The sequence below is a fragment of the Chionomys nivalis genome, chromosome 21 (genome assembly GCF_950005125.1).
Source record: "Chionomys nivalis chromosome 21, mChiNiv1.1, whole genome shotgun sequence".
In the NCBI taxonomy this organism is placed as follows: Eukaryota; Metazoa; Chordata; class Mammalia; order Rodentia; family Cricetidae; genus Chionomys; species Chionomys nivalis.
In genome coordinates this window covers 42,916,878-42,944,734 of record NC_080106.1, presented here as the reverse complement: position 1 = coordinate 42,944,734, position 27,857 = coordinate 42,916,878, and the positions used below count along the sequence as shown (strand labels likewise).

The 27,857-nt window shown below is 45.7% G+C and overlaps 1 protein-coding gene across 1 annotated transcript in view; it reads left to right on the top strand.

Annotated features, from left to right (window-relative positions):
- Rnf150 (ring finger protein 150) overlaps positions 1-27,857 on the top strand; it is a 211,656-nt gene that overhangs the window by 159,197 nt on the left and 24,602 nt on the right. The window contains exons 5-6 of the mRNA XM_057753267.1: positions 1,546-1,642; positions 8,489-8,699. Of these exons, the coding sequence (XP_057609250.1) occupies positions 1,546-1,642; positions 8,489-8,699 (308 nt within the window). The remainder of the gene's footprint in view (positions 1-1,545; positions 1,643-8,488; positions 8,700-27,857) is intronic.

Below are 27,857 nucleotides of genomic sequence, written 5' to 3'. Positions count from 1 at the left end.
TGCGTATTAGTCAGGTAATTTTCAGCAAACAATCTCCTGACGTTTGGCTTCATTTCAGGTATTTATTTCATCAGGCTTTGCCTTAGGAAAGGAGCCAGGTCACCAACAGTCTCAGTGTTGACCTGGATTGTTGGCTTATATCCTGATTAAAGGAGGAGCACATGAAATCAAGTTCCCAAGCAATGCGTCTGCAGGGCGTCCAGAGCAGCAGGCTGGAAATAGAACCGCGCAGCCCACTGCTCTTCCCTTTCTGACGTGCTCCTCCCAGGGCTTTAGTTCTGGGGGCGTGCATGTTCATGTGTATATGCATGTTCACGTGTGTGTGTGAGTGCTTCTGGAAGCCTAGGCTCAACCACCAGTGCTGTGTCTCAGGAGACAAGATTTCCCTCCGAGACCTCAAGCTTGCTATTCTTCAGGCTAGGCTGGCTGGCCAGGGAGCCCCAGGGCTCCAGTTGCCTCTGCCTCACCAATGCGTGCAAAGGTGACAAATGCAGCTGCCACACCTGACCCTTTACACACACAGCAGGAGGGGGAATCAGCCTGGGGTCCTCAAACTTACGCAGCAGAGACATCACCAGCTGAGCTCTCTCAAGCTTGGTCCTAGCCCACACATCACTTCATCATCCTCAGAATCTGAGTTCGTCTCCAGGTCACTCCACAGGCCGGCTGCTTCCTGAACCTCCCTAGTTAGCTAGAGTAATTTTTTATGGAACTGAAAAGATTCAGACGGGGATGGAATGTTCTAAGTGAGCCTTCCCACTGAAAACACAAAGTTCTGGTTCTTCTTGACCCCGGTGGGAAATCCTACCACTTTCTGCACATGGGGAGTGTTTGGAGTGGGAAATCTTCTGATGCACATAGCCCATGGAGTCTCCAAGCCAGTTTCTGAGACATATTGGAAGATCAGATAGGAGGCTGTCTTCATATGCCCTTCATGCACCAGGCTGACCAGGCCCTATAGCCATTGCCATTTGAGAGTGACAGTGGAGTCGAATATAACGCTGTGCAGATGGTTATGTCACCCACAGTGAAACCATAGGCCCTTTCACTGCATCTTCTGACTTGACAACCACCAGGCTACCAGGCCAGCACAGTATGTCCTTTGTGCTACTGTTTCCGGGGGCCGCTATCTCCTTCTGTGTTAGATGCCCAGATATGAATAGAAATCACCCTTTACTTTACAGTCATCTTCTGCTTGTCGCAAAATAAACTTGGGGTGGGGGGAAAGAGGACACATGCCTTTCTCAAGTCATCCTGCAGGAGAGTTTCCCCCACTTGTATTCCTGCCACCAAGGGAGGGGAGATCCCTGTTTCCAGAGCCTCTGTCTTTTAAAAAAACATCTTGGAAGAGCCAGTTGCAAACCTTATGGGGCACTCTGGTGTTCCGGGCAGATCTGAGGTCAATTAGCACAAAGAAAGGCTTTGGTCCCAGAGTCCCAGCTTTGCCACTTGTCAGGAGAGGGACCCTGGACCGGTCCGTGGGCTGTAGCAGTCTAGGGAGTGCCTTGGTTACCACTGCTCTAAGATGTATGGTTCTCATTCCAGGCATCTTTTCCACAAGTCCTGTGTTGACCCCTGGCTTCTAGACCATCGCACCTGTCCCATGTGCAAGATGAACATTCTTAAAGCCCTAGGGATCCCGGTAAGCACAGCGCAGCCTGTAGCCTCGCCATGTCTGTCTTCTCACATTGTCCCCAAAGCAGGAAGAAAACGTCTTCTCTGGATTGTCCATGTCCCCTGTTGACATCACCCGATGAACTCTGTGTTTGGGCACTCCTCTTGGCACCTTTGCTCCCTCTGATCACACCATGTCCACCTTTGTCTGTGAGCCAAGGGAGGTGCTGCTTGCATAGCTCAGAGGTGTGTCTTCAAGGGCAGGGGGCACACAGAATAGATACAATGGGTCAGCTGAGCACTAATGACCTCTTTGGTTACCCTACCTGCTTTGTACTCAAGGAGAGCTACATGCCAGGGTTTGGGCACTTGCTGCCTCCTGATCACCAAGTTTTCGGGGGGAGGCAGGGGGATTATTCCCTCCCACCCATTGGAGGTGAGGACCAAGACCAAGGATGCAACTCAAAGCATCTACTAAATTCACATCTCTGGAGACTTTGAGCAAAAAGCAGCAGAGTCAGAGCCACGTAAATGCAACTCTGTCGTCAGATGCTTCTCAAAGGCACGTGTTTTCTGATGTCTAGTGACTCCCTGAGGTCAGAAGCCTGCCCCCTGGCTTGCCGATCCAGGGAAAGCCTTTCCCAGGATTATATCAAGTGAATACCATGAGTAGTAGTCAATGAGACACCAGCTGCTGGGTGTCGTCCTCTCTGGGCCGATGAGCACAGGAAGCAAGCCAGACCAACAAATCCAAAAACAACATGGGGAGATGTAAGGAAACCATAGGCACTGTCTGAAAGGAGCATCCAACCTGAGCATAGAAACCAGCTCAGCCCTGCCCATGCGGCCCCTCCTTGCTGCCACCTGTCTACCGCCACTCCTTGCTCTTATGACAAAGAGTAAAGAGAATGCTAACGGCCCCAGGATGTCAGTGAAAAATGAGAGCCAGATCACGTATCAGAGTGCTCTTGCATGCCAAAGGGCTAATGAGACATTATCAGGGGGCTCTGTTGGACAATGTGTCCCGGGAGTGTTGTAAGAACCTGCTTTGGCTGACTTTACTGCCCTGTGCCAGCGGTCTCAATGGCAGTGGATCCACGGAACACAAATCCAATCAAGAGGCCGGGGCTTTGAGCCAGATTATAGACACTGTGCACTGAATTTTCAGACCAGAGTTGTGCATGCGCAGTGCTTTCCAGGCTAATCCAGCCACAGCGAGTGTGGAACACAAGAGGACATATCTACCAGAGGCTGGTGGCTGCCTTTCATGGCTCTGGCTGTAACGGATTATTTTAAGGAAGAAGGAGAATGCACATGTTTGCTTGCAAGTGTGTGTGCTTGCACAGGTGCACAAATGCATTTGCATGGATATGTGTGTGCAACTGGATGTGTACATGTGCATGTCTATTATTGCATACTATGTGCATTGTGTGTGTGTGGGGGTCTTGATAGAGTTTGTCTTCTCTGCCCATTAAAGAACCCAAAAAGTAGGAACTATCTGAAGCAAAACAGGTGGCAGAGAGAAATCTCAAGGCACGCAGACAGAATCAGCTAGGGAAGGAAGGCAATGACGGGGGTTGAAGAAGCGCATGCACACAGCAGACACACACACACCAAAAAACAGACTCACAGCAGAGTGCGAACCCGAAAAAAAATCAGAAATCCAGTCGCTTCTCTCCAGGCTGGGGGCTTTTGAAGCCTCTGAAGAGTTCCTCCCCGACTTTAGGGTTGGTCAGTTTAAAGACAGACAGGATGACTGATTAGCCCACAGCTGCTGTGTGATAGTGTCTAACCTGGTCATCTGTCCATCAGCAGGGGGCCTGCTAGTAGGAGACAAACACCATCAGGCAGATGCTTCAGAGGGGAGCTGATGAGACACCAGCTGCTGGGTGTCGTCCTTTCTGGTCTGAGGAGGACAGGAAATAAGCCAGGCCACCAAGAAGTGCACAAGGAAACAAGAGGGGAACAGGAGGATAAAGCTGACCATCTTGGAAATTCACAGTTTATTACCAAGCCATGGCCCCTCTCGCTCTCTGTCTGCCTACAAGGGCATCTGTCTAACTCCTAGTCTCTCACTTGCATGCTTGCATGTGATTGCAGCAATGTGTGTATGTGAGTCCTCACGTCCATGCAGGAGTGGGCTTGGATGTGTAGGAGTGTGTGTTGACGTGTGTGAACGTATTTTCTTTCATGTGTGCATTTTGAGCTTGCATGTATGTGCTTACATAGGTGTGTTATACACTTACATGCATGCATGTTCGCATGTGCACCCTGTGACTCAGGATGGTCTCGCAGCCTTCCTCACAGCCAGAACTTCTCCCTTTGGTCAGGGCAAGAAAACAAAGAAACCCTTGCTCTGTGCTTAAATTTTGTGCTGAATATTTGATTCCAGATTTTTTTCCCATGGAAGTATAATTTCTCCAGAAGCTACTTCTAACTGAATTCCAAATATTGATGTTAATTTTTCTAAAATAGAAATACTGAGTGGCCTTTTGGCTTACTTCCAAACTAAATAGCGTTTTAACTTTTAGCAGTTGGCCACTCTGGCTGAAACTCTGATGCCTGACAAGGCTGTGGGACTTAGCACACTCAGCTCACAGAAAAATAAACATCGGTAGCATCTTTGGGCTTTGCCAAGGATTTTGAAGAGCCATGAAGAACATGGTACATCCACACACACACACACACACCCCACAGAACAGAACGTCCCCGTGAAGGATGAGCATGCGCACTGTGTGGCTGCCGTGAAGCATCAAGCCATATGGCCACCCTTCTGCCTCCCAGGGCTCTCTTTTGTCTTGGTGAAGACAGATTCAGGATCTGGGAGGAACTTGGGGTTTGGTTCCATCCCATCATGCTGCTATCAGGTAGCACTATCCTAAAATGCTTCAATGCAATCATTTATTTCATTCTTAAACTTTGCGTATGATTGATTCTGCATACAGCTGTGTTCATTAGGAAACCTATCTTAAACCAACATTTCTTTAAGGCAGTTTAAAGAAATGGTCTTAATTTTTCCCTATACTCTAAGCTCAGGTTTAGTTTAATTTCGTTTAGTTTTCTACAGAATCTCCCTAGGCAGGCAACCCAGGCTAGTCTCAAACTTGTGATCCTCCTGCCTTAGGCTCCCAGGAATTTCTGGTATTCCAGGTGTACACTCACACACTGGAATTTTAATAACACCTGTTATTTTAAGAACCATTGGGAGGAGCCCGTCCCCACACACTGACATCTGCTGGTCCTTTGTCTCTGGATCTCCGACGATGCTGGGGGCTCTTGTAGAACTGGAACCCTTCAGAGCCTTGAATGCCTTTGGTCTCAAAATTACACAGACAAACTATACCCCACATCTCCTTGCAAGAGTGTCAGCTCAGGAATGACTTCATCGTGAATTTGACCCATCCGACTATCAGAGTACAGACAGTTAGGTGTACTGCATTTGTTTGTATTTTTGTTATTTTTGGCTCAGTGCATATGTACCACCTGTGGTAATCGACAAGTAAACATGAGTCACAATCCAAGAGCTGGGGACATTTTGTATTTTGTACTTTCCCACAATGGCAAAATGAGAGTACATCTCCTGATTGCGGAAATCCTCATAGCAATGCATATCTTCCCATAAGATTTTGTCAAAAGAAATCTTAAAGGGAGAAGGAAGGAGTCTTTTTAATTTCTTTATTCCTGATAACTTCACATGCTTGTAAAGTGAGCTACAGTGGAAAGGTTCATTATTTCCAGCTGTCTCTCCTTGGCTGACATTGCCGTTCCTCATCCCCCACCTACCCATCTGGTGCAGGGTTCTCTTACAGAAGAGTAGTTTTCGTGAGTCCTCCAAATTCTCAGGACACAGGCATGGAGGCCAGGAAGCACCTCCCACCATCATTGTTCTCCAGAGGTGAACAGGACGCAAACCACCATTGGAAAGAAAATCTGGCATTTTCTAGTGCAGTCGCAGACTTCTAATAATTGGCCATTGATTTATCTGAGGACTTTCCTCATGCTGCCTGAATTTCAGTGCCTAGACAAATTTTGTTAGCACATAGCCTTGGATACAGTCCGGTAAACACTAAGATTTGGGGGTTTTTCAAGAAGTAGAAAAGTTTCTGACTGGGGCTGGAGTGATGGCTCAGAGGTTAAGAGCATTACCTGGTTTTCCAAAGGTCCTGAGTTCAATTCCCAGCAACCACATGCTGGCTCACAACCATCTGTAATGAACTCTGGTGCCCTCTTCTGGCCTGCAGGCATACACACAACAGAATATTGTATACATAATAAATAAATAAATACATATTTTTTTAAAAAAAGTTTCTGACTATCCACGTAGATTGATTATAAATTGGGAGGTCCTGCAAGATTGATCTGTTAAAAGATTGATCTGTTACATCCAAGCCAAAGTTGTTGCCCTTGTTGTCATGGAGATCTCACTATCTCTGCTTCCTCTTCTCCATGAAGAATGGAGAAAAGTTTCCCCTGTCCCACAAAATAAGAACTTGGTTAAAGTGCACTATGCCGAAGCTGGAGTGTGGAAAAGAGAGCCACCAATGTCAACAAGCAGTCACAGTCTCAAAGACTGAACAAGTCCTTGCTGCGTATGCCTGCATTGGACTGTTTCTGCTTGTGACAGTGACGAGCGCTCCTTGTCTGCCCTTGGTGACACCCTTGTTTAATAAATACCTTTACAGAGCATATCTCAGTTTTTCACAGAACTTTATAGTCCTTATGGTATTTTCTAAAATCCCCCGTCATTGATCTTGGCAAGATTCTAATACGCTCCCGTTTCTGAGAGCAGAAATATGAGACTCAGATAAAATACTCCAATCAATATTTGCTGAGCATCTAATCATTGTGGCATGATATGAAAGTCTGGGAACCAAAACCAAGATGCTGTGGATGCTGCTCATGGTAATTCTTGTGAACAGTGGTGAGAAAACAGGGCATTGACAAATAACCGCAGACCCAAGTGCCACATGAGGCCCGACAGGATCAAAGACCCCTGCTTGGGAGGGAGCCCTGCTTAGAAATGGTGACATTGTTGGGAATTAAAGAGATATTAGCAATCACCACGGGTCATTTTGAAACCATAAGAAGGAAACAGGAGGGCAGTAGGCACATGTCATCCTAAGCAGAGGGATAGTATAAGATGAAACACCGAGCTAAGGGCACACATGTGTTCTCTGTCTCCAAAGGCTGATGGATGTTGAGGACAGAATAACAAGTTGAGTTAGTCTGTGTTTGGTCGTGGCGACTCTTACACCCTGTTCTTTACACACAGAACACTCAGACCTCTGCTGCAGTTGTTTTGCTGTGGGGTGGTGATGATATACGTGGTTGTTGCTGGAGATGTTGTTGTTGATAGTCTTACTATGGTTGCTGATGTTGTGGTTTGTGTTGTGGTTATTAATACTGTTGTGGATGTAGTTATAGATGCTGTAGTTGTTGATGCTGTTATTGGAGATGCTGTGGTTGTTGGTATTGTTATTGGAGATGCTGTTGTTGTTAATATTGTTATTGTAGATGCTATGGTTGTTGGTGTTTTTATTGTAGATGCTGTGGTTGTTGGTGTTGTTATTGTAGATGCTGTGGTTCTTGGTGTTGTTATTGTAGATGCTGTGGTTGTTGGTGTTGTTACATTGGAGCCTCTGGTGAGAGGGCAGAAAGTAGAGAAAAGACCAGATGGAGCTAGAGAGACTGGCAGTGGGGAGAAAATGTTGATGATGACTGTTCCCATCCAAAATCAACAGATTTAGTCAACAGTGAATTGGTCATTGTATAAACTGCCTTCTGGCAAGTTGAGTGTTGGTGAATTGGCTCGCTTCTGGCAGAGATGGCAAAAGTGAAGGGGTGAGAGGACAGAGAAAAGATATGAGCTGTTTGGAGAAACTGGAGGATGGTGGCAGCTCCCACCTGATTGTTCCAAGTGCAACTGTGATCTCAAGAGACAGCCCACACACAGCACTGCCGGTCTCTCTGTGCTCCTACTCACCCCTGGCCCCTGAGTTAAAGGACTCCGCTTTCAATGATCTGTGAGTATCAGCATGGTACTCACTCAGTGAAAACCTAGAATTCCCTTTCCTTGGCCTCAGCTGTCATGCTTTGCAGACTCTGTAAGCAGGAAATCATGGGATCATCATCCTGCATGACAAAGAAGCCAACATACAAATCAAACAAACACACCGAGAAAATTTCACAGCAAGTTTAGACAGTCAAGGCTACATATGAGAGTCTCCACTAAGAAAAGAGACAGCGGCCCATCTGGAAGAGAAGGGGACTAAAGGATTTGTATAATTTGTGACTAATCCCATGTTAAGAACATAGAAATATGTTTGACAGCTGATTTTTGGCTTACATTTTTTAAAAAGTAGCCTCACCCTGCATGTGTGCGTGCGTATATGTGTGTGTGCGTGTGTTCACGTGCGTGAATCCTCCCTGAGTAAGACTCTGTTCCTTTTCTCACTTCCCTATCATGTTTATAAACAATGCACGAGACTGACGATTAGCAGGGCTTCTGGCTCCATCCTGTGTGGGGGAATAAACTCTATATAAAAAGAAGTCCTTGTTTTATGATTATAAAGATCATGTATTCCTCTTGACTAGTTATCTAAATATAGATAGAAAGTTTGCTGCACTTGAAATTCAGTCTTTATACTTATATCTAAAAGGAACCTTTAGAAAGGAAATGTGGGGCGGTCTGTTCATGACAACGAAACTATATATATATAAAGCCACATATAAATGTCTTTCAATAAAGCGGCTCAAAAACTAAACAGTGAAACAGTGAGCTTAATTTTACACTCTGACAAAATATTTAGGCTGCTGACATTGCATCTCTAAAGCAAGGATGCGCTCTAAGGTGGGTCCTTCTTGCTCCCTGCAGCCCAGTGCCGACTGCATGGATGACCTGCCTATTGATTTCGAGGGCTCCCTGGGAGGCCCACCCACCAATCAGATCACGGGCGCCAGTGACACAACAGTGAACGAGAGTTCAGTCACTTTGGATCCTGCAGTGAGGACAGTGGGAGCCCTGCAGGTGGTCCAGGACCCCGATCCTGCACCCCAGGAGGGAGAAACCATCTTTACAACAAACGGTAAGTACTGTGTGGATCTTGGTGACTTGGATCATCACCAGCAGAGGCATCACCTTACAGGGATTGGGAACAACAGTGCATATCGTTGTGTGATGGTTGATAGGGCCAACTTGATAGAATTTAGAATCACCTAGAAGGCAAACCTGTAGGAAACCAGTGAAGGACAATCTAGATTAGGTCAGTGTCTGGGCACCCTGTGAAAGCCTGTCTAGATCAAGCTCACTGATTGGAGAGGACCCTCTTTAACTGTGAGTGGCATCACACCAGGGACTGGGGTCTTAGCTAAATAAAAAGGAAGCAGAGAGCTGAACAATAACTTGACTGATCTCGGCTGTGATAGCTGCTGGCGTCAGACACCAATGTCAGGGGCACAGTTTCCACCGACACTGAACCTGTTGTGTATGGGAACAGAGCCTCTTGAGAGCGCCTGTGGCTATAGAAGCTGGTCTGACCTATGTGCCATGGCAGCTTTCCCAGTGATGGGACACTCGGCTGTACATAGCACATCTTTCTTTGAGTGATTTGATTTGATTAAAAGAAAAGATCCTACTATGTTGCCTGAGCTAACCTCGAATGTCTGAGATGAGCAATGCATCAACCTCCGGAGTAGCTTGGGCTACAAGTGTGGGCTGTTGTTTATGACATGCCCTGGATGGGCATTGTTAGGTGTTTCCTGGCTATCCACATGGCACCAAGTCTTGGGCTGTTTGCTGGCAACTGTCATAGAAGTATTTAAATATCCGCATGATATTAAAGCTAAAGTACCTACTATTTAGTCAAATATAGTAGGAGATAAAAGCCTCAGGCGCTCTAAGAAAATCAGCATACAAATTAACTGAGTTAAGTTTAAAGCTAAAGAGTGGGTGGAAAATGTAGTTTTAAATAGAGTGTATTTTTTCTTGTGTAGAGCAACATATTCACTATGGAAAAGTATAAAGGCAAATTGAATCATCTTAGGTTATTTCCGTTGAAGCCAACTTCTTTTTTTTATGTATTTGTGATTTTCATAGGATCTGTAAAAATAGGCTAAGATGTAAAGACTGGTATTTTTCTGATTAACTATAATCTTAATTATCGAAAGATTGAAAGATAAAACAATTTCAAAGAAACCTCAGATGGGGTATCACAATCCAGAAATTATTACTTTTAATAATATGCTCTACTTTCTTTTTCTCTTTTTTTTTTTTTTTGGCATGTGTTGTTTGGGGCACATGTGGAGGTCACAGGGGAGCTCGGCAGAGTTGGTTCTTTCCTTTCACTATGTGGGTTGTAGGGATCGACCTCAGGTTCTCAGGCTTGTTGGCCAGCACTTTGCCAGCTGAGCAATCTCCCCTGCCCGCGGTGCAACCCTGAGACACGGGCACTTGAGATTCCTTAAAGATCGCTGTGCTCCCATCGTTGGTACAGTACTGATGTCAGGAAGCCATGCGTCTGATGTGATGTGATCTGTCCAGGGCATGGTACAAAAGTGTAAATGGGCAACGCCCACTTGATCAACCTACTTTAATTTAACCAAATATATCCAAACTATTTTATATTCTTTTTTCTTGTAATTGGGATTCAGAATGTGGGATGTGGTTCATACTTTCTGTGTGTTTGGATTTAGCTGGCTAGCCACATCAGGAGTGCTTGGTAGTCCTGTGTGGGTAACAAGTGGCTTGTCACGTGCAGCGTATAGACAGAGACTCTCGGTACTACAATAGAACCTTGAAGACTGATAGTTCTTGGTTTTCTTTGTTTGTTTTATTTTGTTTTGGAACAGGGATTTTTCTGTGTAGCCCTGGCTGTCCTGGAACTTATTTTGTAGACCAGGCTGGCCTCAAACTCAGAGATCCACCAGCCTCCGCCTCCCGAGTGCTGGGATTAAAGGCGTGCGCCTCCACCCCCTAGTGTTGTCCTTGTGTTTAGTCAGAATAAGCTTCTAATTTCTGCCGTTAGAAAACTACAGCCCAGAGGAGCAAATGTCTGACCAGATCCACAGTAAGTTCTCTTGCAGTGAGCAAGTGGGCCTGGTGGTTTTCCTATTACTGGCGTCGGTTGTCACCTTGGACATCTGGGCACTGATGAACTCTGTGAGGAGCATAGAGGAGAGACCCTTGCCAGCAGTCCAAAAATATTTATGCCATGGGCATTTTGTAAGCACATGTAAAAAGAAAAAATAAAAAGTAGGTCATTCTCCTTGCCCCGGAATGGTTGTTGGTTGACCACAGACAACGCATGACCAGCTGCACTCCTTAGCATGACTCTGTCACATGCTTCTCACCCACCTTAATTAAGCCCAGGTGACAAATGAAGAAGAGTTTTCATTTAATGTGATTAAATATTATCTAAAATGAAATAGGTATATGCTGTGAGCTAAAATCCATCCTCAACGAAATAGAAAATTACAGTCTGCAGCCATGTGATCCGTAACCCTCGAGCTCTGTGAGTATAGTAGAATAGGAGCGTGCAGGTCAAAGCAACCATTGTTAGACCGTCTACTGAAGGCTGTGAGGGAAAAGGGTTCAATGTAGGCTAGAAGCAGGGACGCTCTGTTCACAACGGGAGAGAAAAATGCCGTGTAGTTTCAGACGCAAGCTTTGGAGAAGGAGAAGAGAAGTGGCTGGTGACTCAAACGGGCAAGCCTGTGGTCAGAAGGCCGACTCAAACGGGCAAGCCTGTGATCAGAAGAAGGCCAACTCAAACAGGCAAGCCTGTGGGCAGAAGAAGGCCAACTCAAACGGGCAAGCCTGTGGGCAGAAGAAGGCCAACTCAAACGAGCAAGCCTGTGGGCAGAAGGCCGACTCAAGTGGGCAAGCCTGTGGGCAGAAGGCCGACTCAAACGGGCAAGTCTGTGGTCAGAAGGCCGGCGGGCAGCATGGATATGCTTGGAGAGATCCCTTTCTTAGCACAGCAATTACATGATTCCCACAAAGTCGTTTTCCTAGGCCGTCTGCTTCTGAATTGTTTTATTTACTTAGATTTAACAGAAATGGACAAACAAAATGACTACAGATGCCTTAAGGGGAGAGCTTTCTGTAAAAATTTCCTAGTTTCCTAGCGCATCTTCAAACTAATCAGTTAATGAACAAGCATACATCTGCCACTGGATGCGTGATGACTCCTGTTCCCATCAACGTCATTCCCACCACTCTCTCTGCTGTCTGACGGTTGGGGCTCCGTGCGGAGGGTTTGCTTTGCACTTGGGGTTCAGTGCGGAGGGCCATGGGCATGGCTCAAGTTCAATTTCTAGCACAACAACGAGAGGACTGTGGATGGGGTATAAATCACATGCAAACAGCCAAAAGGAGACCTTGGTATCAAATTATCCTCTCTCCTTACATCTACACAAACCGGGGAATACAGAAAACGAAGAGCTCAGAGCAGTTTACAGATGTGTAGCAACAGGCGACTGAAGCCCTTTGAAGCCTGTTTCATACAGCCACTCCAAACAGTCTCGTAAGGTAAATATTATTTTCATCCTCCTCTCACTGATGTGAATGTGGAAGCCCGAGAGATGGAAGGAATTAATTGACCAAAGGGCATACACTAGTGACAGGCACATCTGGAACTCAAGCCAAGCTGCGGACCAAGGATGCACAGGGCAGACCAGGGGATGTGTCCTGGTCGGCTCACCTTTCATTTAGTATTGGCCACTTCTTGCCACTTCAGATCTCCCAAAAGCTTCAAACTTTGCTTATTTTCGCATGGTACTGTAGTTCCCACCTCCCTTCCCGTCATCCTCTGAGCAAGCGGAGCTGCTGTACTGTGATGGTCCAGTGTGTGGCCATCCGGCCAGCACTCCCGGCAGGACGGTGGAAGCAGGTAGCCACTGAAGTTGGAAGGATCTGGCATTAAGGGATCATCTGTGGCTCCCAGGAAAGGGAGAGAAAGAAAAGAAAATGATTTAAAGAACCACGAAATGCCTGGCTTGCAATTCTGGTCCTGGGAGGAAGGATTCTCCATTAGCTGTGTTTGGTGCTCTGTTGTCATCTTGACATAACAGCCCGCATCACCTTCTCCTCGGCTCTTGTCATCTTGTCATAACAGCCCGCATCACGTTCCCCTTGACCTCAAGTCCTAAGGCCGGGTGTTCAGATGCCCCCTCAGCACTCTCTACCTGCAGGCCCGGCCACACCAAACCCTTGGCTCTGACTCCCAAGAACTAACTGCAGATGGTTGCGTTTGCTTCCCCTGGGGGAAAGGGTGTCTTAGGAATGAAAGACAACACAGCTAAACAATCATCCCCAAGCGTTTGGAGACTCCAGAGGGGAGCCGGGGAATGACGCTGAGGGAGAAGGCTTACTGCACCTTCCCAAATCCCCCAAGCTCCGGTTGGCATCTCAGGAAATTCTGAAGCCTTTCTTTTATTTTTCAAGAGGGTGGCTGACTCCATAATCTGCTTCCTTCTTTTCTTATTGAAACACTCCAAAGACCTGTGAGAAAAATCTGCCTCAAAAGGCTACCTGAAAATCGTGATCCGCTTGCCATCCTGCCATATCCTGCCACATCCTGCCACAGTCAACCCAAGTGGAGAAGGACAGAGATGGGCAGGGTCATGTGTTGAGGGAGCTGCGGGCTGTGTTCTTGCCACCCAGTTCCTGGCCGCCTGGCTAGCTTATGTCCCGAAATAACAACACACAAATTGTATTCTTTTAAACACTGCTTGGCCCATTATATCTAGCCTCTTCTTGGCTAACTCTCATATCTTGCTCAACACATTTCTAATAATCTGTGTCTTACCGGGAAAGATTTAGCATGTAAGACCTGGCGGCTGGCTCCATCATGTCTGCCCCGGAGAGGAGAGCTATGGCATCTGAGCACACTTCCTCTTCCTCCCAGCATTCCGTTCTGTTTACTCCACCCACCTATGTTCTAACGTATGAGGCCAAGCAGTTTCTTTATTAATTAACCAATGACCTTCTTCCATCAGTCATGAAATCTCAGACGCCCAGAACATCCTGAGAAGCACTGGGCATGACCAGGAGTGCTGTCTTCACAGAAGGAAGCGATGCATGTGAGCATGTGCAGAGTCTCCAGGCACGTGGCCAATGAAAGTATAAGGTGGAAGGGATTCCCTCTGGAAAGTGCCTTTTGTAACTTCCTGTCAGCTTCATCTGTTTAATACACACGGCCCATAACATCTTCATGATGCAGTTTTATTTTTGTTTTACTGATGAATAAAATGTACTGCATGTATTCCAGCAGCCCCAAGGGTTATCTATTTCGACAATTAAGAATCTCAAATTTATGGGGCGATGGTGGTACACAGTTTTAATTCCAGCACCTCGGAGACAAAGCAGGTGTATCTCTGTGAGCTCAAGGCAAGCCCGGTCTACAGAGTGAGTTCCCAGATAACCAAGACTACACAGAGAAACCCTGTCTCAAAAAAAAAAAAAAGAGTCTCAAACTCAAATCAAAAGAAAATTTTGTTTTCTCTTGGACGCTTTCTGTTCCAATTCTTGTACCTCACAAGAAAAGGATCTGTGTTGGTTATTCTCTGGGGTCTCTGCATCCTGTACACCCACAGCCAGTTGGTAGCCAGGGTTTCTTATGGTCCCCTCGTCCTTGCAGGAAGGCCCTTAGGACGGGGTAAATGCAGGCGCACATATGCCACAGTGTGCTTGTGGAAGTCAGAGGCCATCAGAGGTTTGTCGTCTCCTTCTGCCTTGTTTGAGGCAGGTCTCTCTGGTAGTTGCCGCTGTGTGTGACAGGCTCCCTGGCCTGTGAGCTTCAGGAACCCTGGGTCTCCACCTCCCACTATTCCAAAGGCCCACTAGGATTGATGAAGCTTGCTACCAAGTCCAGCTTTTAACATGAGCTCTAACTCAGGTCCTCGCTGAGCACAAGAAATGTTTTACCCTCCCAACTCTCTCCCCAGTCCTTTTCTTCTGCTTCTTCGCTGCTCACATTTGTTCAAGAGAATGAAGCAGGAAGACAAAAAAGTGCCCGGGTGTGTCAATCCTCTCTATCTGCAAACCGCACACTTATCTGGTGTCAACTATTGTATCAGCGTAAAATGAAGGCAGACAGAAATTGTAATAATATATACAGCTTTAATTAGGGAAAAACTCACAGAGCATGTGGTTCCAGCGGAGAACAGGAAAGCAGAAGGGGCAGCAGCGGGGAGCGCGCCCGCAATCTTTATAAGTAAAAAATATCCTCGGGGGACCCCGCCCTACCAGCAAGGTGATTGGCTGGGTCTTCCCTACAAACTATGAAATTGCTCATTTAGAAGAACTTTGAGGTACACAAGTCCTTCAATGGGGAATAGAAACACGCACATGCCCCACCTCATGAGTGTGTATTAGTACACACACACACACGTGTGTGTGCTGTTCATATGGAAATTGCAGTATTTAAAAGTGGTTGTGACACCAACTCCAGCAACGTCACAGGGACCTGCCCAGATCCTTCAGAGACACATGCTTCAAGCTAATGATGGACAGAACTTCCAGAGAGCTCGTCCAGAGGTATGGATTCCCTGCCTCTGATTCAGAACGCTCAGCGGACAACTCTCTGGGAACTGGTCAGGCTGAAATGTGTGTTCTGTTTTGCTTTGCTCCTTAATCAGTCCAGAAGTGACATTCACTTCCATTTTGGAAGTTGCATGATTTTTTTAATGATCACTTGATGAATTGCTTGTAGTATCAGCACTGCAAATTCCCAAGGCCTGCTCTAACCTGAACTTGGACATAAACACAAGACGGAGACTTGCTATGGACTTTCCCAGGGAAGCTGACCTTGAACTCTGTGGCTCCAGTCACCTTAGGGACTGGTTTGAACATCACAACATATTTCAGATGCGCCGCTGTACTGCTCTGCTTTGGCAAAGTAACCGTTTTCAGAGTTCTGTGTGAGTATGAAATCTATGGGTGTGTTCAGAAATAAGCACACCAAGACAAAGCAGGTCAGTGTCTATGAGGGAGATGCCAGTGTGAGTAGCCGCATCTGCTTTCCTACCTGACATTAAAGCCAGACATCTCAGGGTAGCTGCTCTCGACAATGGATTAGTACACCCTCAACTATGGATTAGTACACCCTCGACTATGGATTAGTACACCCTCGACTATGGATTAGTATGCCCTCGACAATGGATAAAACACGCACTCGACTATGGATTAGTATGCCCTGAGATTTCCCTCAGTGCCCACAAGATGCACGGTTTCCCAGGCAAAATGAACACTTTCAATTTGGGTGCATGTTCCACTGTGGTACACAAAAGAGCCAGTCAGCTCACCTCAGGTGAGAGACCCTACCACCTCCTCCTCTCAGGAAACCGGCAAACCATAGTGGAAGTGTTTGCAGCTGGAGAATCCGCTCCAGACAGGCCTCTATGTTTCTCGATATGCCAGGTCCCTGGAGCAGCACTGGACACTGTTCCACAGCCCTTCAGCTCAGGGCCAGATTCGGCAGAGGCACAGCTGTGGTAAAGAGCAGAGAGCCTTGCAGCCAGCAAATGCCTTAGCCGTCAAGTGCACCCAGATGGAGGCTGTCAGGTCCTCAATCCACCAGGCTTTCCATAACATTCCTCCTCAATTAAAAACACTTGCCAATCTCAAAAAGTCCACTTGGGGCCAGACTCCCAGGGTTCTCCTGTCTTGTGCGTCGGGTGCCTCTGACAGGGAAAATTGACAATCTGCAGATTCACAAACAGCCCGAGAGAAAATTAATCAATTTTGACTGCAGAAGCCACTTGAAGCACTGTGTCTATTCCTGACACACACCATCCACCCAGAAGAAACCTGTCCCCTAGGGAAACTCCGCAGGCAGATGGAACCCATTTGCTGCTGGGACTTTTGTCACGGGTGCTCCTAGCTGCTCAGGGACAGCACCATCTCTAATTTGAGTAATTCCTCACAACGCTGTCTCACTTTTGATACGTTGTACTGCTCCAGCAGCTGCTACCAGACCAAGCTGGGGACAGGGCCAAGGAGTAGACTGGCACTTTTCCAAAACCTATCACCCTGAACAGGAAGTCAGTAGCCCTGCTGGTCCTGGCTGGAAAGCATGCCGGCGGGCCAGTGATTCCTGAGTGTCTCAACAGCACCGGGTATAAATGACATCTGACTGAGAAAGCAAGGATAGCGGAGGATGCCTTTTGGATGTCATAATGATGGCTTAACAGGTCAGAGGCCGGAGGTTCAGTAAGTCACAGAACTATAGGGGAAAAGAGAACCAGTAACTGCATTCCAAGAGCTACTTAGAGAAACAGATACCAAGGGAAGGCTATTAGCCACAGGCAGGAAATTGAGCCTTCTGCCTGGTTGGCCTCTAGTTATTGCTGTGACCTTGGGCAAATCACAGTACCCTCTTTTCTCTTAGGCAATTACTCTAGCAGGCAGTTCCTGAGAACATTTCCAGGCCAGTGACTCTGTTTATAGGCAGTCCCCTGTCTCAGCAAGGCTTGGACTCTCACGAGGACATCTCAAGACCTTGCCTCCTCACTTCCCAAGGTCTCCCTGTCGTTTCTCCTCCCAGCACCTCTGAAGCAACCCAGTGAGAGCTGCACCCTCTTCTTGCTCCAGGCCATCTTTTCAAGACTACAGAAGATCTCGGTGACATTCGTCATCTGTCCATCTTCAAGTAAAGTGAACGGGGAGGGGGGCAAAGACTGCAGCAGAGGCAGCTGGAAATGCAGCACAGTTGCCGTTGGTCCAAGCTGCAGCCTGGGTTCTTTCTAGGAGCCTCTGCCTATAGGGCAGCTTTGCCTTTATGCTCCAAATACCAGCATATATATATATATATATATATATATATATATATATATATATGTATGTATGTTATATCATACAGCTGTAACATGGAGGGCCTGGCTTGTTTGTTGTTGGGGCTTTCTGTCCTCCCACCAGGTCCCCTCAACTGTTTATACCCAAAGAAAATCACACATAGGTCTCCATAAATTATAAGCTGATTGGCCCATTAGCTCTAGCCTCTCACTGGCTAACTCTCACATCGTGACTAACCCATTTTTCTGATCTATGTTAGTCATATGGCTCAGTACCTTTTTTCAGTGGGGCAGATCACATCCTGTGGTCTGGGCAGGAGTGGGAGGAATCAGCTTCCTCCTTCCCAGAATGCTCGTGTTCTTATCACATCATTTCTACCTCCTGTCTGGCATTCCCACCTATATTTCCTGCAAGGCCAATCAGCGTTTATTTATAACATGACTGACAGAATACAGACAATTCTCCCGCACTATAGAGCTATGTTCAATGTTGAATGTATGTACGCATGTGTGTGTGTGTGTGTATGCATGATAAGTGATTGATGAATACATGATAGACAGATACATGTGATTGATGGATGGATGATGTGTAGGTAATAGATGAATGGATGAAGTGATTTGTTTGTGGGGTTTTGTTTTTGTTTGGGTTTTGAGGGGGTCTTGGGTTTGGGGGGGATTTTTGGTTTTTGTTGGTTGGTTTTAGTTTTGATTTTTCTTTTTCTTTTTTATTTATTTATTTATTAAAGATTTCTGCCTCCTCCCCGCCACCGCCTCCCATTTCCCTCCCTCTACCCCAATCAAGTCCCCCTCCCTCATCAGCTCGGAGAGAAGTCAGGGTTCCCTGCCCTGTGGGAAGTCCAAGGACCTCCCACCTCCTTCCAGATCTAGTAAGGTGAGCATCCAAACTGCCTAGGCTCCCACAAAGCCAGTATGTGCAGTAGGATCAAAACCATTGTTCTTGACTTCTCAGCAGTCCTCATTGTCCGTTATGTTCAGCGAGTTCGGTTTTATCCCATGCTTTTTCAGACCCAGTCCAGCTGGCCTTGGTGAGTTCCCGATAGATCATCCCCATTGTCTCAGTGTGTGGGTGCACCCCTCGCGGTCCTGAGTTCCTTGCTCATGCTCTCTCTTTCATCCTGCTCCTGATTTGGACCTTGGGATTTCAGTCCGTTGCTCCAATGTGGGTCACTGTCTCTGTCTCAGCAGGGTTTATCTGTGTAGTCTTGGCTGTCCTGGAACTTGCTCTGTAGACCAGACTGGCCTCAAACTCACAAAGACCCACTAGCCTCTGCCTCCTGAGTGCTGGGATTAAAGGTGTGTCCCACCACTACCCAACCCAGATACGGAGAATTTAAGGTAACCCACAGTAGTGATAAAAGGTGAGGGAGGTTGTATTATGGTACATACATTGTATTTTGCCTGCTAACAAAAAAAATATTAAATATACATCTTGAGAGCATTCAGGCTTGAGCACAGATCAGTGTATCTAATTTTGTGGAAGAACACTGTGACCCTACCCCCATGGGACACAGGTCAACAGTGATAAACTAGTCCCAAGTCATAAGCAAGGAGGGTGACTAGTGCCTTGAGGAAATGGACTGATGATCTATTATTTATGCTTATTGATGTGGCACATTACCGCACAGCAGAGATGGGAGTCAAAGCAGCGATGAGAGATGAAGGAACAGAGGCAGCCGCGGTGGGAACTGCCCTGGAGAAAGGCTCCAAGGCCTAGCCACGTAGAAATTTCTGCAAGAACCCTAGTAATGTCATGAAACCAAATGCTCAGAAATCACTGTAAGCTTCATGAAGCTCTTTAGTCTTGTGTTGAATCGTCAGCATGACTCTTAATTCTTGATAATAATGCAGACTAAATGCAGATGATCCCACCAAGAGATAATTTGGCATTGGACTAACTTCATGACTTTTGTTGTTGTTGATGGTGGTGGTGGTAGCTGTGTGTGTGTGTGTGTGTGTGTGCGTGTTTGTATATGTGTGTGTATGGGTGTAGGATACCAGATGTCCCACTCCATCAATCTCTGACTTGACTTCTTTGCTTGATAAAAGGTCTCTCATTGAGCCTGGAGCTAGGCTGGGAGCCAGCAAGCCCCACTGATCCTCCTGTCTCTGCATGGCACAGCGGTTACGGGCACATGCAGAGCCACACCCAACTTTTTATATGGGGATTGGGGATTCAAACTCAGCTCCTTATGATTGCATAGCAAGCACTCTTACTCACTGAGTCATCTCCCCAGCCCTGCAGTTTCTTGATAGACTATTCATGTATCCCCAAGGCCTAATAGCTGTAAGCTAGATCCTAAACCATTTGCTTGTGGGGTTGAGAGCTGACGTCACCCCGTTCTTCTCAGAATTGCATTAGCTCTGGAGCCAGAGCTGCAGGGTTGCTTGTAGTTATTTATCTTCTCCCTAATTGATCATGGGAGAACTACTGAGACATTAACTACAGCCCTTGTGATCAGGATCTCACTGCAAATACTGCCCTCCCTGTAGCATCACTCACAAAACCTCTCAGGTCATCAGCATCAGCATCGCTCAGCCCACCCATCAATCAGCAACCATTAGAGTCAGGTCATAGGAAGTTCTCCGTGTGGAGTTCTGTACTGGTTACATGACCTGAGTAGCCCTAATCTGAGAGGCTTGAGACCAAAAGTGTTGTGAATTTCAGATGTTTTTCTAATTTTGGAAGACTCTTTGCCTATACATAAAATGGTATGTGAGAAACGCACCCGTGTCTAACCATGAAATGTCTTTGTTTTTCATACACTCCGTTCCCACACGGCCTAATACAATTGCAGTGTATCAGCTGTGAAAGTCTCCACCCCTGGCATCATGCACGTGCTCAGAGCATCTTGCATCTCATAACTGGGCCTTAGTGATGTTCAAACCGTATTTAATGGATAGTGGCTCTACCAGTAGCTTCGGGTAGTTCTTTGAGAGCATTGACTAAGACAGCTGATTTATGGAGTCACTGATCGATTCAGATCTGCCCAGTCTTGTTCTTTGCTGTAATAAGCTGGATTTCAGAGGACAGCTCAAACAGAAATGTTAAAAATGCTCATTGACATACGTCTCCAAATATAGAGCAAACCTCTCTCTCTCTCTCTCTCTCTCTCTCTCTCTCTCTCTCTCTCTCTCTCTCTCTCGCACACACACACACACACACACACACACACTAAGAAGAGAGAGAGACCTCTAAAAATGTCCAACTCATCAGATTCCCCTGTGGCAGTCTTTACTGCAATTTCCACATCCCCTTGGGATGGGACACCTGATTTTTGACAAAGAAGCAAAAAATTATCAAATGGAAAAAAGAAAGCATATTTAATAAATGGTGCTGGCATAACAGAATGTCAACATGTAGAAGAATGAAAATGTCTATCACTATGCACAAAAGTCAAGTCCAAATGAATCAAAGACCTCAACATAAAGCCAGCCACACTGAACCTTATAGAAGAGAAAGTGGGAAGTACGCTTGAATGCATTGGCACAGGAGACCACTTCATAAATATAACCTCAGCAGTACAGACACTGAGAGAAAAAATTAATAAATGGGACCTCCTGAAACTGAAAAGCTTCCATAAAGCAAAGGACACAGTCAACAAGACAAAATGACAGCCTATAGAATGGGAAAAGATCTTCACCAACCCCACATCAGATGGAGGTCTGATCTCCAAAATATACAAAGAATTCAAGAAGCATGTAATCCAATAAAAAAAAAATGGAGTACAGACCTAAACAAGGATGGGAAAATCATGGAGAACACTTCTGGAAATAAGAAATATACTGTGCTGTAATGATTTAATCAAACTCTCCTCCCCACATCTATGCCAGGCACACGTGTGTTTTTATCAGTTGGGATACCCATCCCTCATCTAGGCATGTCTGCAAACATTAGGATCAGTGGGGACCAGGCAGACTTCTCACTCCAAAAGCCTCCCTTTGGGCGTACAACAGGAAGCAAAGTGAGAGTCAGGGCCAATTCCCATGTCTCCATACACTCTTGTACACACTCATGCACACATGCACAACATTACAAACGCATGTATTAATAACCACTCCTGAGAGCTTGGCTCATCCAGTACCATTAGGAATTCCCAGGCATTGCCCTCAGCAGAAACACCTCAGCCACTGCTCAGCACACAGCTCACACACTGCACTCACTGCTCAGCACACAGCTCACACACTGCACTCCCTGCTCGGCACACAGCTCACACACTGCACTCACTGCTCAGCACACAGCTCACACACTGCACTCACTGCTCAGCACACAGCTCACACACTGCACTCCCTGCTCAGCACACAGCTTACATACTGCACTCACCACTCCGCACACAGCTCACACACGGCACTCACCACTCACCAACATGAGACAAACCATGTCTTCTGAATTTGACTGTAGATTTGTAACCCCAGATTTAAGCACAGTGCCGGCAGTGGAACTGCCTTCACACTCAATGATTAATGGCTCACAGACGGTCAGGGTTTTGAATTTTCCTACTATACCTCACTAATAAAAGAAACAATGGGTTGGCGGCTGGAAAGATGGCTCAGCAGTCAAGAGCATCATCCTGAGTTCAAGTGCCAGTACCCACATGGTGGTGCACAACCATCTGTAATGAGATATGGCACCCTCTTCTGGCTTGAAGGTAGGCATGCAGATAATGCATCATATACTTAAATAAAACTTTAAAAATTATTGAAAAGAAAAAGAAAAAAGCAATGGGTAAAATCCTGCAGTGAAACAACAGTGCTCCTGCCCATGAGCCAACAACACGTGTAGCTAGTACTACCCTGGAAACCAATGTTCACAGCAGGGAGAAACAATTAGAACAGTCATAGGATGAGGTCCCATCGAAAAGATTTACTAAAACAAATTCTTCATTTCTGTAAATAAAGATTTATACCTCAATGTAAACTGTCAGTGCAGAAGTCTTGACTTCTCTCAAGCACCTGCTGTTCAGCAAGAACAGTGGAACAGATATTTAGGGAAAATCATGCCATAATAACACAGGCACTGCTATTTAAATAAGCAGTTAATTAGAAAATTGGATTTGATAAATCAAACTTAATGCAGAGCAGGGCATTAAAGAAAGAATCAACCCTGCTATAAAACTAGCACACAATTTATGCAGTGGAGTGAATGAATATATAGAACATAGTCATACGTAAGCATTTGTGGAAATGTGTGTGGACGCCTTCCAGGTGCAAAAACAAGCATGCTTATATACAGATTGATATGTGTGCACGCTTAGAAATGTATATTGCATAGCAGACATATGTGCCTAAAACAGTACTTACACAGACATAGATTGTATGATAAAATATATGAATAGAGAGAGAGTATATATAGAGATACATACACACATGTGACCTACCTGTACACATACACGTATGCAAGCATGTTTACCCAGGACCTTCCATCTTATGCCACAGTGATTGGAAATGTCTCAGCAAGGCTAAACTGAAATTTCTACTGTGATTCATGATTACTTCTGGTAATAAAACTGTAGCTCATCAGAGACAGAACTCCAAGAACTAATTTGCATATCCTCTTTTTCTTCTGAGGGCCTGGGGATTCCAGCGTCTGCAATAAGCAAGTGTTTCCTTACCAGCAAAGCAGTTCCTAACTTTAGGTATTGACCAGACCTCACCACAGAACCACTTCATCTGATGAGGCATCAGAAAGTGGGGTGAGACCCACAGGGTGCTAGGGAGTGAAGTATGGGTGTTTGCTGGACATTAGGGAAAGGGACTGATGTCACCTGATCCTAATGTATATCTCTACCAAGAAGCTCTTGGCCACAGGTCTTAGTCAAAGCCCAGCCCTGCCACCTGCTGCCTATGCAACTTTGGGCGAACAGTTCATCCTTTGCTCCTCTGGGATAAAGGAAGTAATAAGGATGTCTCAGCATGTCATGAAAAGATGCAAGGGCACTCAGTCCTCGGAATCACCATCGAGTAAATACCATGTGCTCAGGATCTTGCAGAGAACTTTGAATATTTTACTTAATCTTTAAATACCCCCCAACACACACACACACACACACTGCTTTCTCTTCTAGATCCTGAACCCAGGCCTCGCACACGCTGGTCAAGCACCCTACCATTGAACTGCATGTCTAGCCCTGTGCTCAGGCTTTTGTACACAAGGAACTGAGCTGGGCACACTCTAGAAATCACATCGAAGATTGCATATACTTGCCAGATGCACCAGATGCAATGGCTCACACCCTTGACCTCAGCACTCGGGAAAACAGGAGGACTGTGAGCTTGATCCTGTCTCAGAACAAGCGAGATACGATGTAGGATCCCTGTGAGGCTGGAATATGCATGTTTTTGTCACCATCGACAAGCAAACCCATGTTCATTCTGGTACCCAGAGTTCCTCAAGTGCAGTCTGTACACCCACTTGGACTATAAATGAACTGAGTTTCTTGGCCTTCACAAATCTTCACAAAGAGCAAATGGAGAATTGACATTTTTATCAGGCCTCCCATGTTAGTGAGATTTTTATTCTATAATGAAATGCCTGAGATTGGCTGACTTTATAAAGAAAAAATTTATTTATCCCACAGCTGGGAAGGCTGCAAGTCGAAACAGCATGACTAATGTTCTTACAAGGGGACCCATGACACTCCAATCACTTCGTGGTGGATGGCAGGAGCCTTGTGAGAAGGGAGATCCTGTCATCAAACAGGAAAAGAACGAGGCTTCACAACTCCCCTTGAGAACCCAGCTCTGAGTGACTTAAGGATCTCCCATTGGGCCCACATCTTAAAGGGTCCCCAGCTCTGAGTGACTTAAGGATCTCCCATTGGGCCCACATCTTAAAGGGTCCCCAGCTCTGAGTGACTTAAGGATCTCCCATTGGGCCCACATCTTAAAGGGTCCCCAGCTCTGAGTGATGTAAGGATCTCTCCCATTGGGCCCACATCTTAAAGGGTTCCCAGCCATCTCCCAAAATCACTGCCCTGGGGACCGAGCTGTAAACATATGGACCCTGGAGACAACGTCTGAACCATTGCACTTTCTAAGTGATGTTTTTCCAAAATGAGGGTTTGAAACCAAATACAGTTTACCCCAGAATGCTTGGCTAAAGAACCCACACCAGCCTCTCAGCCCATATCTCCTAATCTGCCTTTATGGTGTCTACTCTGGTGCTAATTTCACCTTGGGACACTAGAATAGAACGTTCTCTTCAGTCATTGAACCACTGCACTGCTCTTTGATCCAGCTTTGAGAATTTACAAAGTAAACACACTGGTGTGGTTTTGTATATCTGGTTTTCTGGACCTTTCCACAAGTTCCTTGGAAACAGGACTCCGAATCCTCAAAGAGTAGTTGTGGAAAATACAAGTCATGCCTCACTTATGATGTTGACGGAGGTTACCTTTGGCAGCCAAGATTGTTCCTTAAAGCCGAAGCTACTGAATATGTTTTGTTATAGTCACTGCTCCTCTGGATCTGACGCCCAGCTCACAGGCTGCCTCCTCTTGCTTTCCAGCATAGGTGTTAACTCTTGAATTAAGCAGGGAAAAATAGTGCTTTAGATAGAGAAAATACTTTAAACACCTTACGTACCAAGATGAGCTGTTGAGCCAACAGAACGAAAGATGATTGAAAGAATTGAGATTGGCTTTCCAATGGGCTGGGCAGACACTCAGCCGTGAAAAGATAGGTGTTGCTCTTGCAAAGGACCAGGTTTGATACCCAGCACCCACAAAGTGGACCACAATCATCTATAACTCCAGGCCCAGTGGATCTGATGCCCTTTCTGCCCTCAGGCACCAGGCATGCATGCAGTGCACAGACATATATAACATTCACACAAAACACCCATACACATAAAATAAATCTGAAAAATATTTTTTTTAAAATTTTGGTTTTCTCAGATTCATCATTTTCCTAAGAAAATGGCCTTGTAGAGCCATCAATTTAAGTTCTAAAAAGAAAAAGAGGGAACAGGTTAGACTTTCCGGTTTCTCTGGATTCAAGGTGGCCCAGATTAGAGTCAGTAACCTGGTTGCTAACTGCTGACAATGTGGTCTTCCTGGTCAACCAAAGGTAGGAAAGAGAAAATACCATGCCAGTCCCCAGCACTTGGGGGTAAGACACAGGTAGATGGTAGCCAATCTGAAGCCAGCCTGGTCTGCATAGGGAACTCTATGCCAACCTGGACTACATAGTGAGATCCAGTTTCTCTCTAAATGTTATATACAGTCTGAGAATTTGATACTTAGAAAGACATCATAAAGGTAGGACCTATTTCTTTGTGGTTTTCTATCTTAATGAACAAATACAGTTAAGAATATGTGCTCCTATGGCCTACAGTTTCTATAATATATACAGTGGGTTTCTTCTAGAGTCAAATGCAATTTCTTTTCTAAGGTGTATGGCTACGACTTTCTCTTTAAGTACTTATGCTAAGGACCTGGTGAGCTTACACACTCACATTTAGGATATACTGAGCTTACACACCTATGCTTAGGACCTGCTGAGCTTGCACACTCAAGTTTAGGATTTGCTGCGCTTACACACTCATGCTTGGCATATGCCATACTCAATCATGGTTAGGGTCTGCTGTGATTACACACCCATGTTTAGGATATTCTTTCCTTGATCCAAAATCATGTGAGTATCAAAATTTGCATCTTTTCCTTAAAGAAACATTATCTCTTATTTATCTCTCAATCCACACCTCTAAATAGGAACCATGCAGTGGTGGTGCATGCCTTTGATCCCAGCAGTAGGGAGGCTGAGACAGGCAGATCTCTGTGATTTTGAGGCCAGACTGGTCTACAGAGTGAGTTCCAGAACAGGCTCCAAAGCTACAAAGAGAAACCCTGTCTCGGGGGGGAAAAGGAAGGAAGGAAGGAAGGAAGGAAGGAAGGAAGGAAGGAAGGAAGGAAGGAAGAAAGAAAGAAAGAAAGAAAGAAAGAAAGAAAGAAAGAAAGAAAGAAAGAAAGAAAGAAAGAAAGAAAGAACACTTCCTCTGACGCTGGACTCACTGTCAAAATGTTGAGGCAAAAGTACCAGGAGTCCCATCAGCTCTGTGCTGCCCATACCCCCTGACCTGATGCAGAGACATTTTCTCTTAGAGGCATTGAATGAAAACCAAACATAGTCTGGTCCTTCACTCTACTGAATTAGAAAGTTTTATTACACACTTGAAATGATCAAGGACCCAACCAAGGTCAGCATTCTTGGGGATACAGAGGTCTGCTCCACAGGCATCTTCTTAATCAGAGATGCTTACTCGGTATCATGGTGCCTCCTACCAGGTGCCTTCCTTGGTATCATGAAGCCTCCCGCAGTTGAGCACTGGGTGCATTCCTCCATATCATGGAGCCTCCCACAGCTGGACACCGGGTGCATTCCGTGATATCATGGAGCCTCCCGCAGCTGGGCACCGGGTGCACATATTCCATGCACTCTGCCTGGGTCTGGGTTTTCAATCACTCTATTCTGCACTTGTGGTCACTGACAAAGCATCCTTCAGTTGAAGGAAACATTGGAAACAGTCTCAGGCAGACATTCCTTTGAGACAGAATAAAATAAACTAGGTGCAAGCAGAAAAAGAAGAAGAAGAAGAAAACCCTGCCAACCACAGGCTAACATCAATTAACAATAAAATACCTGCTCTTGGGGACATTTGGGCATGCTTACATTGGCAGAACTGTCAAAAACACAAGTTCATAGTATATATTGATTTATGCTACCAGGAAACATTGGAACAATGATAAACATAGCAAGAAACAACCAAAGGGAAGAGGGGGGCTCTTTTCTAAATAAACATTTAAGATTTTTGTGTTGTACATATTTTGAGGTTAAAAAATTTCAAAAGAAAGGGACTCTCGCCTACCAATAATCCTACCAAAGCATAGCAGCATGATGCCTTCAAAAATTAAAACTTAGAGTCTATGCACATCTTGAAACAACTTTCTGTGGTGGAAAGGCCATAAAATTTCTTGAGAACCTAGAGGAAAGATGTGATTATGAGACACTCTTAAAGTATCTCAGGCCCCTCCGTGGATGTGAATCTGGACATTTGTGCCGTTAATTAGTAAAAGCTGCTTTGCACAAGAGGTGGGTGGCTCGGTCTAATATTTATGAGTACCTATTTTAGCTGGGGTGAGATCGACACTCCTGTGAAGGAATGTGGATTCTGACAGATGTGACCCAGATGTGGCCCAGATGTGTACTGAGGAGATGTTACTCTGCCAAGCGCTGCACTTTAAGATTGATCTCGTTCCCTACCCTGCTACAGGCTCCGCGTGCACAAGGGGTTTGGAGAACCCTCATTAGTTTATAAAGGAGGAAGAGGGGCGATAATTCTTCGGCTAGTGGAGGAAATGCTAAAGCCATAACCCTGTGTTAAATGTGAGGGACTCCCAGAGGGCTTGTCCAGCGGGCTGGCCTTGTGAACACAT